The 12,740-nt window shown below is 36.1% G+C and overlaps 1 protein-coding gene across 6 annotated transcripts in view; it reads right to left on the bottom strand.

Moving 5' to 3' along the window:
* The window catches only part of PDE4D (phosphodiesterase 4D), a 1,264,832-nt gene that overhangs the window by 14,779 nt on the left and 1,237,313 nt on the right, over window positions 1-12,740 (bottom strand). For all 6 annotated transcript variants that reach the window (XM_018065509.1, XM_018065510.1, XM_005694677.3 and 3 more), the window contains 3 exons: window positions 3,008-3,101; window positions 1,464-1,636; window positions 467-565 (listed from right to left, as the gene is read on the bottom strand). In XM_018065509.1, the coding sequence (XP_017920998.1) occupies window positions 467-565; window positions 1,464-1,636; window positions 3,008-3,101 (366 nt within the window). The remainder of the gene's footprint in view (window positions 1-466; window positions 566-1,463; window positions 1,637-3,007; window positions 3,102-12,740) is intronic.

The following is a 12,740-nucleotide window of genomic DNA, read 5'->3' as shown; positions in this document are numbered from 1 at the left end:
AATGAGAAACTGATTTGAAGAAGAGAGTAGTCCACAAGACAGTGGTTGAAGAAATTACATACTAAGGTTAGTCAGCAAGGGGCTTATTCAATTTGTAAAGTTAGCACTCCACTCCATTCTCTGTGCAAGGGAGGGTCATGTGGATGATTTTAAAATTTTTTTATTTTATGATTTTATAATTATTTTAATGAATTGCTTCAGTTTGCCCACATATCTTTTTCTTCAATGGGAAAAATAATACAATTGATTTATTTGTGTTTAACCCACACTCCAACCTTCTTATATCCTTATTTGCCCCTTGGTATATAAGGGGCAAATATATATCCCTTATATATATTTTGGCAAATAAAAAACCATCAAAATAAGTAAAAGAGGGTGAGCAGTGAAGAAGATAAGTGCATACACGATTCACAGACTGCACATTATGTCACCAAATAAAAGAGGTGACAGAACGTAACGCCGTTACCTGAAAGATGGTGTGCATGATAACAGTCAAAGGTCGGTTCCCAGACAACTCTGCTATTCTGAAAACATGAAGACCCCATTTGTTCACATCTTCTAGTTCCTGGGGTTAAGGAAAGATAAGAACAAGTTTGGATGCAGAAGTAAAACATGAAACAATGAACACAGTCATTTAAAAATTACTGACTTTAATGAAGAGATCGTTAAGACTTTTTTCAAAGGTTCATTTCAAATATAATGGATGCACCACGTAAGTAGAGGCAGACTTCAGGCAAATCTGCTTAAAACACATGCCAGAAACTGAATGGTGTTGCTCAACCTTATGTCTCTGACAAAACAACATATTTACACACTCGAAATATTGATCTCAAGCATTTCTAGTTAAAATGTATTCTCAAAACCTTAGCTAGTTAAAAGTAACTAGCTAAACTAGTTAACCTTAACTAGTTAAAACATATTCTCAAAAACCTTAAACTATTCAAACAATCAAATGTAGATGCAAAAATAAAGAACACCAAGCCATCTGTCTCTATATATTAATTAAATTCAAGTGATTTATTTTTTCTCTTCATGGTTTATTTTGGAGATCCTTCTCTAAAAGCTCATGTTCATCTACCTTATTCTTTCTTAAAATTTATTTACTTTTAATTGGAGGATGATTACTTTACAATATTGTGTTGGTTTCTGCCATACATTAGCATGAATCAGTCATAGGTATATACATGTCCCCTTCCTCCTGAACCTCCCTCCACCTCCAGAGAGCACTGAATTTGAGCTCCTTGTGTCAAACAGCAAATGCCCACTGGCTGTCTAATTTTACATATGGAAATGTATATGTTTCAATGCTATTCAAGCGATTTAGCAAGAGCTTTATAAAGTGCTTTCCCATCTACCAGAAAACCCCCCATGAATTATTAATAATAAGCTTTTTCATTTATTTAAACCAGAAGGAATCGAAGTTCACTGCATATTTCTGATCATGGTACTTGAAATCATCCTACCTTGGCAAGGACATCTTCTTGTTCAGTTTTGACCCCAAACCTTGGGATGCTTGAATTGGTCAAACTGGAGCTGTGCATCAACTTCTTGACGCCACTGATCTGAGACATTGGCCTTTTCTTTTTCTCCTTTTCCTTCTGAGTTGGAGAAGGAATTTCCACTTCATGTTGCTTATCTTAAAAATTTAAAAAATATTCTACACTTAGTATTAATTCTGCCTAGTTCTTTTTTTCTCATAACATCCATAACTAGGCAGATTTTAATTGATCATTATACATTCTAGGAAATACTTCCAAGTAAAACTCCTGTTAAGGAAGTTGAGTATTTACAGTTTGATGTGGACTTAATTTGATACTCTGAAACACAAAATTAAGCAAATAAATTCTACTGCATAATAATTAACATCAAATAATTCAGTGACCACATCTTTGAAGGTCCTAATACTTTAAAAAAAAAAAAAAACTTATGATTGCTGACTTGGAAAAGGCAAAATATATTGGTTATTTCCACTGCTCATTGATTCCATTCCTGTCCAAAATTCACTTACTGGTGGGAAAGCTGCTTTTGCCAAGTAAGAACTCCAGTTTCAACACCTACTTTGAAATGGCAGAAACTTCGTGTGCAAAATGAAAACAGTAGTGTGTGAACCTAATGGGCCATTCTGTGGGAGCACACACAGTTTATCTGAAGGAGTCAGACTGCTTCTGCTACTTTACATTTTCTATAGGATAGTGATATGGGGGATATATAATGTAACAAGGTTATACGGGGAGCACAGAGAATCTCCAATATTATCTGATAAGTAAATATCATATTCACAAGACCTAATTGTTGTTTTCAGCTAGGACATCAGATGGTATCAATACACTCATTCACTATTTCAAGGCAGTGACTCCTTTGACTTTTCCTTACACAGAGCATGTATCCAAGAAATGTCTGTTTAGTGGATGTGCTAGTTAGCTATTATAGCAGTTTTGTTGTGCAAGTAAATTCAGATCAAGGGTATGTTCAAGTTATTGGCTTGTCCTACCTGCATTTTCTTTCTGTGGATGGAGGATGGAGTGGTGGTGTCCCAGTGCACCATACTCTCAGCTACTAGCATCAGCAAGCTTTTCCTCAGCAATTGTGTTACATCTCTCAGCCTACCAGGCGTGATTCCCATTGGACTATCAACTCGTTGAGTTTAGGGACTATTTTTAACTGATTATTAAATATCTACTGTCCAGCAATGGCTGGCATTTAACAAGAATTTGTTGAATGCATGAATAGATCTCTCTAAAAAATACATTTTACAGTTGAGTACTTTGGAAAAATGGGAAATATACAACTTTAATTAAGGGAATCTCCAAAGTCTTGAATGAAACTAAAAGATAAAAAAAGGTACTTTGTCACCTTAGGTTCTAAAGCTTAGAGGCTCATTGATTTGATGATTGAGAACAAATGGAATTCCTAACTCTTACTGATTTCCAAAACAAGTTTGCACCCCAATCTACCTCTAAAGACAACCAAACAATAAAAAAGAAAAAATTTAAATTGTTATTCTCACCTAAGAATGTGTTTGATATATACTCTGACACTTGATTTCCAGACCGACTCATTTCAGAGAGATGGGTGAGCTCTCGATTAAGCATCCTTTTAAACTGAAAAAACAGAAAGATAAAATGAAATAACAGAAGAGGAAAGTTTAAGTGAAATAACATGAACATATGCTAAGAATCAGAAAATATGCCAAAGAATCTTTAACACATCCTGATTCTTTAGGTCAGTGTCATCCAATAGAACTTTCTACAATGATGAAAAAATGCTATACTCTCCGCTCTCCAGAGATTAGTGGCTAGGAGCCAATAGCTAAATGTGGCTATTAAGCCCTTTAAATATGGTTAGTATAAAGGAGGAGCTGAATTCTGGATTTATTTAATTTTAATGAATTTAAACTGCAAGGTCACATGAAGCTAGGGGCTGCCATAAATGGACAGCACACATTTAGATATTCAAGGAAGACATTGAGGGGAGAATGCACAAAAATAGCATGAATTATTAGCATTTAGAGAAGAGAAAAAACTAATTTATAAACACACAAAAGGGTTGCCACACAATAAAACATGGTATTTTTTATCAATTAATTTATCATTAGCAGAAATGAATATGTATACTGATCAGAGATTAAAATGTAGTCTTTTCCCCCAAAGCAGGACTGAATAGATTTGAGTACTCTCCCAGACTATAGAGAAAATATTTGAACAAATAATACATAATGTTCCCTTTTTAAAAGTTTTTTAAGTAGGGATTTACTGGTCTTCGACATCCACAGAATTTACCAATTCACCACCACAAGTGCCATAAATACAATTAAAAATAGACCTGTTCAGCTGAAACATCATTGCTTCACAGTTTATTTTACTGGTTCCCTGGTGCTTATTTTATCCAAAGAAACTTATCTACCACCTGGAATTTATCTATCACCAGCACGTGGCATTACCAAAACTGGAATTCTCAATGATGTTACGCTTTCCTAGCCATTATTGCTTCTCAATGTATCTTCCTTTGACTTCCCAAATAACTCAAATACACCTTTTAATATACCTTAATATTTCTTTCAATGTACTAAACAATATATTTTCTTTATATAGAGCAACAACTAAATACTTGATCACAAAAAAGCCTTTAAAATTGTGAATTTCATCATAAATCCTCAATTAAGTCTGGGGTAAAGAGAGTAGTGAATCAACTCAATATTTAGTTTATTAGAATTAAAAAAAAAAACTTTGGCTCTCTGCACAATTCATACCAAGGTGTTATATATAACTCAAGATACTTTGGCAAATCACTTCCAGAGTTAATTTTATTGATCATCTAAATTAGGTATCAGAATTGATCACTATAAAGTACTGGGATCAATAAAAAATTTCAGTATACTGTTGGATATAAGAAATGCATATTAACATTTTCCTGCAGTCAAAACTGAAGAACTGGCTATAACCAACAGAGATACCTCTGGTTGTTAATTTACAGACTGACGATGCTCATTCTCAAACTCAGAAACACAAAGTTCACTTCTGTTGTGTATTTTTTTTTAATAACTTGCTCTGATTAAAAAATGCATGTAGAACTCATGTATATCCTCACTGTCTCACTGCTAATAGCCGTATATAATTAGCTCTGCCTTTTTCCTTTGTGTATATTTGTTGAAACATAGTTGACAATATCCTGGGTTTCTGGTATACAACATAGTGATTTGGTATTTTAATATTAATAGATTCTGTACCAAAATTATAATATCATTGGTTATATTCTCTGTGCTGTATATTATATTTTGCAATGTGTGTATATTTACACATGTGTGTGTGCATGCATGCACACACACGCACACACACATGCAGTGGAATATTACTCAGCTATAAAAAAGGAGAATGGAATCTTGCCATTTGTGACAACATGGATGGACCTGGAGGGTTGTATGGTAGTGAAACAAGTTAAAGACAAATACCGTACATTATCACTTATATGCGGAATCAGAAAATGAATGAATAGAACAGAAACAGGCTCATAGATACAGAAAAACCAGTGGTTACCAGACTTGGGGAATAACGGATGGGTAAAATAGAAGGGGATTAAGAGGTGCAAACAACCAGTTATGAGATAAATGAGTCACCAAATATATGTATATTTTATGTTTTAAAATTGGCATGGTCACTGCTTTGCAGACTGCACAACACGAATTTTAAAATAAACATACATGTTGCTTATTGTCACTGAGCATTATATATTATGATCCACAGGGGAAAAAATAAAATTTGGAACCTTTCAAGAAAGTTCATAAAGATATTACCAAGTATTCAAAACATTTTCTGCCCATTTTTTATGCAGTTATATTTTCTTAAACAATTCACAGGTTATCATTTATGAATGCATTAGATCATTTAACTCATACTGGCACATAGTAGATGCTCAATATTATTTGAATTCTATCTCCTGGTTTCCTAGGCCTTTTATAGTGATAGTTTATTTTTATCATTGCAGGAATGGATGGAAGATCTAACTGTATTTAAATTAACATAAAATATATACCTAAATATCTAGCTCCCCTACCAATACCAAAAAATAATTTAGGGTATTATTCGTATAGAAAATGGTCACCATATTAAAAAGCAGAGACACTACTTTGCCAACAAAGGTCAGATTAGTCAAAGCTATGGCTTTTCCAGTAGTCACGTATGAATATGAGAGTTGGACCATAAAGAAAGCTGAGCAACAGAGAATTGATGCTATTGAACTGCGATGTTGGAGAAGACTCTCGAGAGTCCCTTGGACAGCAAGGAGATCCAACCAGTCAACCCTAAAGGAAATCAGTTCTGCATATTCACTGAAGGACTGATGCTGAAATTGAAACTCCAGTACCTTGGGGCCACCTGATGCAAAGGGCTGATTCATTAGAAAAGAGCCTGATGCTGGGCAAGATCGAAGGCAGGAGGAGAAGGGGACGACAGAGGATAAGATGGTTGGATGCCATCACCGACTCAATGGACACGAGTTTAAGCAAGCTCTGAGAGATGGTGAAGGACAGGGAACCTCGGTGTGCTGTAGTCCATGGGGTTGCAAAGAGGGAAACACAACTCAGCGGCTGGAACAACAACAAAAAACCATGCATGGGGGCTTCCCAGGTGGTGCTAGTGGTAAAGAACTGGCCTGTCAATGCAGAAGATCCCTGGGTCAGGAAGATCCTGGAGGAGGGCATGACAACCCACTCCAGCATTTTTGCCTGGAGAATCCCATGGACAGAAGAGCTTGGTGGGTTACAGTCCACAGGGTCACAAAGAGTCAGACACAACTGAAGTGACTTAGAACTCAAGTACCATGCATAAGGCCTAAAGGTAAGTAAATCTGTTTGATGAATGAAATTTTCTCCTGGAAAAAATCTACTTTTTAGACAAAATATATTCAAGAGAGTCTGCTAAACCTCTAAAACATATATTTAATGAAATATCTCTTTGACATGAAATTGTTATGCTATGAGATAGAAGTGGCCAGAGAGAACTGCCTGGTCATGACAAAATCCTTTCTTAAAAGTTAGGGAAATAAGCAAGATTTTCAGCCACTAGCCTAGCCCTTCTACAGTCTGTTTTACAGGAACCACTGTCCACCTGCCTTCCGTGCATTTCTTTCAATGTAACTAAAAAAATGCTGCAGCCTTGGTTGGGGGCAGTTGGTGCAACTCGAACAGTCAGATAGGAACCCAGTTTTTCTACAGAACTACTTTCTAACATGTAAGCAGTTTGGTATAAGGAATACATTGCCATATGCCCAAGAAGAAAAACTGCATGGTATCTGCAGATATGCCACACAAATTACTGTATTTGACTGAAAGAACATGAAAATTGAAGTGTAATTTTCTTGGCAGTTTGATTATACAGCTCATCAAAACAGCCAGTTGGTACAAATAACTAAAGCAAAAAATTCCAGTGAAAGAATTCTGTTGTACAGACTGATAAATGACACATTATATTCTGCTGATTATTTCTGTATCATATACATATATTCCTAGACTATCCTTTTCCGTTTGTTCAAAACTCCAAAGCATGGGTGGAGAAAAACCCTTCATTGCACACCTGTCTCCCTCCCAGGACTTGGGAGGTGTTTCAAGGAAGTCAACATTTTCTTTTAACATAATTAGATAACACAATATTTTAAGCAGACATCTTTCTTCCCAAAAGTATAGGAGATTTCCTAAAAACAATTTTCAGAGAGTCAATTAAATTATAGCACAAAGAACTTTTCTAAAAGGAATCAAAATTGTTTCTTTTCTTGTTTTTGCTACTGATCTGAGACATATAGTCCGAGGGAAGCTAAATTAATAATCCCCAAAATTACCATCAGTGCTTCCTCAACTGGTAGTTCCTCTTACAATTTGGTTTTGGAGTGTACAGCTGGATGTGCTAACAAACAATAAATTAAATCGCTCAACAATCATTTTTATATCCAAGTGGAATTTCTCTCATTTTAAGATAATTATTAACATAACTGTAAAATTGCCATGAGGGGGGAAATGATTAGAAAAGGTAATAAAATCTATTTTTCCTAGAATGCTTTCTGGGTTCTCAATTTATAGATTTAGAAGAGACAAAATATAGAACTGCTTTTCAAAAAGAACTGGTTGCAAAATGTAGAACAATTTAATTGAGCATTTAGATATCTTTAAAAGGGACCTCTAAATATTTTAGACTGATGAATTATTCTGATTGTTTCTGATCTAAACAGTCTGAAATGATATGTAGAGTTATTGTTACAACAAAGAATAAAGAGGAAGATCTCTAAGTGAATGCTTTCAAATCCTTTGTTCTCATTATGCATCAGAATGTCTGTATGCAGCAAATATAAAGCGTAAAGGAAAGTGAAAATGCAGTTGAACTGAATACTGAATAGTGCTTTTTCAACTCCAGTTATCCAATTTATGTTTATTTAAGACTGTCAAGGAAACAAAATTAAATAATAAAACAAAATTAAAGTATTTCCAAGTTTAATCCCTGTACTTCCCCCTCATGCCAATGTGCTACTTAGTACATTATATATCTTCTAGTATATAATTAAGACAGTGGTTAAGGTCAAACATTAAGTAAATGCTTATTTTTCCCCACAACGTTCTGCTAAAAATCATTTGAATATGCTGCACTGTGATACACTACAAGTTTGGTGGATGCCAGCATTAAAAGCTAAAATAATCACTGTATTAGCTGCATAAAAACAAATCTTTCAAAATACATAAGACTAAACACATGTATATCTGTCCTTCCTAAATGTTTTTAGCAATATAATATTAAAAACACAAAGCTGCCAGCAAAAATTTCTGCAAAAAGCATTAAAATTCTGTAGATTCTCGAAGGTATTATCCATAATTATAACATGACTGTGAAGCCCTTCAAAAAGTATCAAATATGAGCTGTCTAGAAGCTAAGGAATGAATTCCAAAGAGACTTGGGGTGGGGGGATGCGTCTTTATTACTCTCTACACTTTCCTCTATTAAGAAGAAATTAAGCCAAGAAATGGCTAGCAAAATTCAAATAATGAAAATTACAAAATCTGGAATCTAGATTTTAAGGAAGGTGGAAAATCATGACTATTTGGACAACTAAAACTGAAATAAGTTTTCTTAGAATGCAAGTAAATCTCACAGGAAAGAGGAAATTTTGCTTTAAAAAGAAACAAAGAAAATGAAAATATTTCAATCTGAGAGCCCTTAAAGTAATGGAAAAGGATTGTCTAAAGATGTGTATTGTGATTTGCTCAAACATTCAAGAATAAACTCCAATTTCCGAAGTGATGCTTCATTTAGGACTGAAAAAGGTTTTTCCACCTCAAGTCTATATTAAGCAGATAGGATTGCCAGGTTAGCATTACCACAGGGCATGCAAGAAGCTTGCCAAGCAGGAACATAACCTTATTAAATGCAGTGTACTAATTCATTTTTTGAGATTAACAAATATAGCAGTATCGTATAAATGTACATCTTTCAGTTTTACAAATAGATCAAGTGTTCATTTACATAAAATATCACCTAAAAATTAAATACTGTCAATTTTAATGTCATCTATATCCAAAGGTTGGAAGAAAAAAAAAAACCTCCTATCAGGTAAAAGTAGTACAGCTTTTTAGAAAGAGGCATAAATTAATTTTTATAAACTTTAAACGCTATATACTAATTAGAGCCCATGTACCGTTTATAATTTAGCCCAATTATTTATCTCCAATGGATTTAATTACGTTGACACTTAAAAAACACTCAAATCTATACAAAATAAAACAGAAGAAATGCTGAAAATTAAAAAGCTATTTTAACATACAAATTACAACTAATAAAAGTTATACAATCTCTCCTTATCTTGACCACTAAAAACACACATATCTTCTGTAGCTCATGTCTAAAGAAAAGTAAAAGATTGCTTAGAAAGCTTTACTCCATAGTAATTTATTAAAATTATTAGTTATGTAATCAGAGTAATCAGGAGTTTACAAAGGCTAAATAAATCTTACCTTTATGTAGCCCCAAGATACTGACAGTAAATAGTTTGCTTCAGGCATTTTTGATTGATTATATAGAGAGTAAGTTCTAAAATCAGTATATCTTCAAAACCTTGATACTTAGCAATCTCCACAAGCACGGAGTGTGCAGATTTTTAAAGATTTTTGGTAATTAAGTACACATAAGAAAGCCTCGCATTAGATCCCATCCAGTCGGTTTCCCATTGAATACATGCCATTTGTAAAACTCCAGAATGCAACAGAATTCAACCACTATTCTGAATAAAGACAATTCATGTGATAAAGAAACATCTAAAGATCTAAGGGTCTGCATCTTTCTCTCCCTGAGCTCCAGGGCTTAATGAATAATGTATGTCAAGATGCTTAGCTGCAAGAAAGACTAGTTCTGTCAAAAGCTACCAAATAAGGAACTGCAGGGAAGCCAGAAAGAGTGACAAGAAACCCCTCCCATAAAACCCCAACTATGCACCAATCACTTTGCGTTCCTGGGTCTATCAGGGGAGGGGGCGTGGACTAGGCCCAGGCTGCTCTGTGATTGGTTGGCAAGAGCGAACCTCTGGGGAGGAGGTTTTTCGCCTCACCTCTGGTAAACGCCATTTAATAATGGTATCCCTACAGCTGAGGCTGCAGCACGAAAAGATGAATGGGCTTTCCCTCTCATTGTGATGAATAACCACCATAAAACTCTGCAAAATTCATAGTTCATTCTTAAATAAGAATTGCCAATCCTTTCAGAGTCATTTCTATGAATTTTAATATTCTCTGACTTGTCTTCGAAATAAAAGTTGCTCGAAAAAATTTAAATAAAAGCTGCTCTAAAAATTGCAATCAGACATTTTAATTGTCTCCCTCTGTCAAATCCAAAACAAGTGGTTTCCCCTGTGGCATAGATACAACTGAAGTTCTTCCTCAATCCAACCTAATAGCGTAGTGTAATTATAAAATACAATTAATGTCCAGAATTCATAAATGGAAGTGATACACGTCTTCACCTGTGTGGCACTGCTAGTCTTAGCTCCTTTTGTTTCTACTGTTATATGTGGTTGAGCTCCACAACCTTCAAAATCTAAGGGTGGGGATGATTTATTATAAATGATTGGAAGGAGGGGTGGGATCCTGAAAGCCAATGCACTGTATATGGTTCAAGAATGCAGAGCTCTGTGGACAGATTTCAGGATCTATATTTTGATCAAAAGAGAGCATTTTTATGATTGTGCACAGGTGTAAGAGTGGCTCTTAAGAATACAGACTTGAGCTCAAAAGTAATCAGGTCTTTTACAAGAAGTAAATAAGAAATCTAAATTCCTTTGGGAAAAAATAATCTTTTTCTACTTGGTTTCGGATAGCATTATTCAGTAACTTTTATATTAAAGAGGTCTTACGGATGAGAAATAAGGGAAGTAGCTTTTGCTCTATTTTAGCGTGAAGTTCTGTCCAGTCTACCTTTCCTCCATCTCGGTTTGTTCCCACTTCTCTGTGTTTCTGTAACTTGTCGGTGTGGTGACTGCTCAGTGTTCCTACATCAGGTTTATCAGTCTCAGACAGCACACCCTCATCAGAAACATGTAACCCCCGCCTCTTTGAACTTCTATTGGTCCTTTGCTGCCAAAGTCTTCAGCTACAGTTCCCACCCAATGTGTTCATTCCCAAAGTCCCAAAATCTTCTACAAAAAAACAATGTTAAACTCCCATATTTCACTAAAACTGCTTCCAGAAGAATGCACAGGTCCTCCCCTTTCACTATTCTCTCATCCTCCTCAACTTCTCTGAAGTGTTCAATAGTCTGATCACTCTCCCCCCTCTCTCTCACTCCCAGGACCTGCAGCTTCCCAACGAAGTTTTTCCTCCCACTTCTCTAACCTTTGCTGCCTTCAGTTCATCCTCTAATCTAGGATACACACACAGACTCTCTCAGGGCAAACACTCTCTAATGACCTCTTCTAATGTGAAATTTAGGACCTGATGGAATGCCCTACCAGACACCTCAGACTTTTTCAAAATTGGTAGGTCCTTTTTCTATTTAAAGCAGCTCTTACTGTGACTACTCCCATTTCGCTCAGTGGGCCCATATTCCAGTGTCTCAAACTGAAATCTATGACTCCTTCCTGCTATTCAATAGGTATTCCATGTGAGTTGACCACTGTTAGATGTTTAATGTAATAATCCAACTGAATCCTTGAGAGACCCTGGTGTATTCCTGGTCTACCACATACCTTCCCTCCATACTGTTACAAAGTTCTGTCTTCTACAGAAGGCTTTTTTCACTTACTCTTGTTCCTTCCCATTCCCACTCCCATCATCTAAATCCAAAGGCTTTAATGGGTGAAAGAAGTGGAAAGGACTTTTCAGTATCATCTCCTGCAAACTCCTAATATCCACATAAAGTAATACCTAAAGAGGCAGCGCTTTTCCAAAGTTCACTCGAGTACTAAGAACACAGACTCTGAGTTGAAATCCTTTAGTGCATAACCCACAAGGAAGACTCTTACTCTGAGTATGTCAGTTTCCTCATTTGTAAAATTGGTTACTGTGGTCACTGGTCTCCCAAGATGCCTCCTGATGAGCCACACGCCCCTACACTGAACCTGAGCTGGCTTGGGTAACCAACAAAGGATGACGCCTATCTGTGGAGCCTGTCACAGGAAGTCTGGCAGCTCCCACCTGGTCTCCATGAATGTGCTCTTGGGATCTCCGAGCCACCTTGTAACAAAGTGTGAGTATTCTGAGATTGCCATGTTAGGAGGAAGCCCATGCTAAGTTTATGGAGAGGTTTCTGGGAAAGGGACCCAGAGAAAGAAATGGTGGGGGTGGGGGAGAAGGTGGGAGGAGAGAAAGAGATAAAATGGGCAAGCACTTGGCATACCCAGCTATCTCCAGCCCTACCAGCCATGCCAGCCCCAAGCCAGACCTGAATGTGAAGAATCTATCTTAGCCATCCAAGCAATTGCCCTGTAGATGACTCCACCCCTCATCGCCATCTGACTGCAAGCACATGATGGATTCTTATGTGAGAATGCCGAGCCAGGCCCAACTAACCCATAAAACAATGAAAAATAATTTTAAAACAGATATTCTAAACCACAAAGTTTGAAGTAATATGTTATAGCAATAAATAGCCAGGACAATTATTATGAGGATTAAATGAGGTGTTATATGCAAAGCTTAGGCTTCCCTGGTGGCTCAGACGGTAAAGAGTCTGCCTACAGTGCGGGAGACCTGGGCTCGATCCCTGGGTGAGGAAGAT

The sequence above is a fragment of the Capra hircus genome, chromosome 20 (genome assembly GCF_001704415.2).
Source record: "Capra hircus breed San Clemente chromosome 20, ASM170441v1, whole genome shotgun sequence".
NCBI lineage: Eukaryota > Metazoa > Chordata > Mammalia > Artiodactyla > Bovidae > Capra > Capra hircus.
The sequence above is the reverse complement of the archived record's forward strand: the minus strand, read 5'-3'. Positions and strand labels throughout refer to the sequence as shown.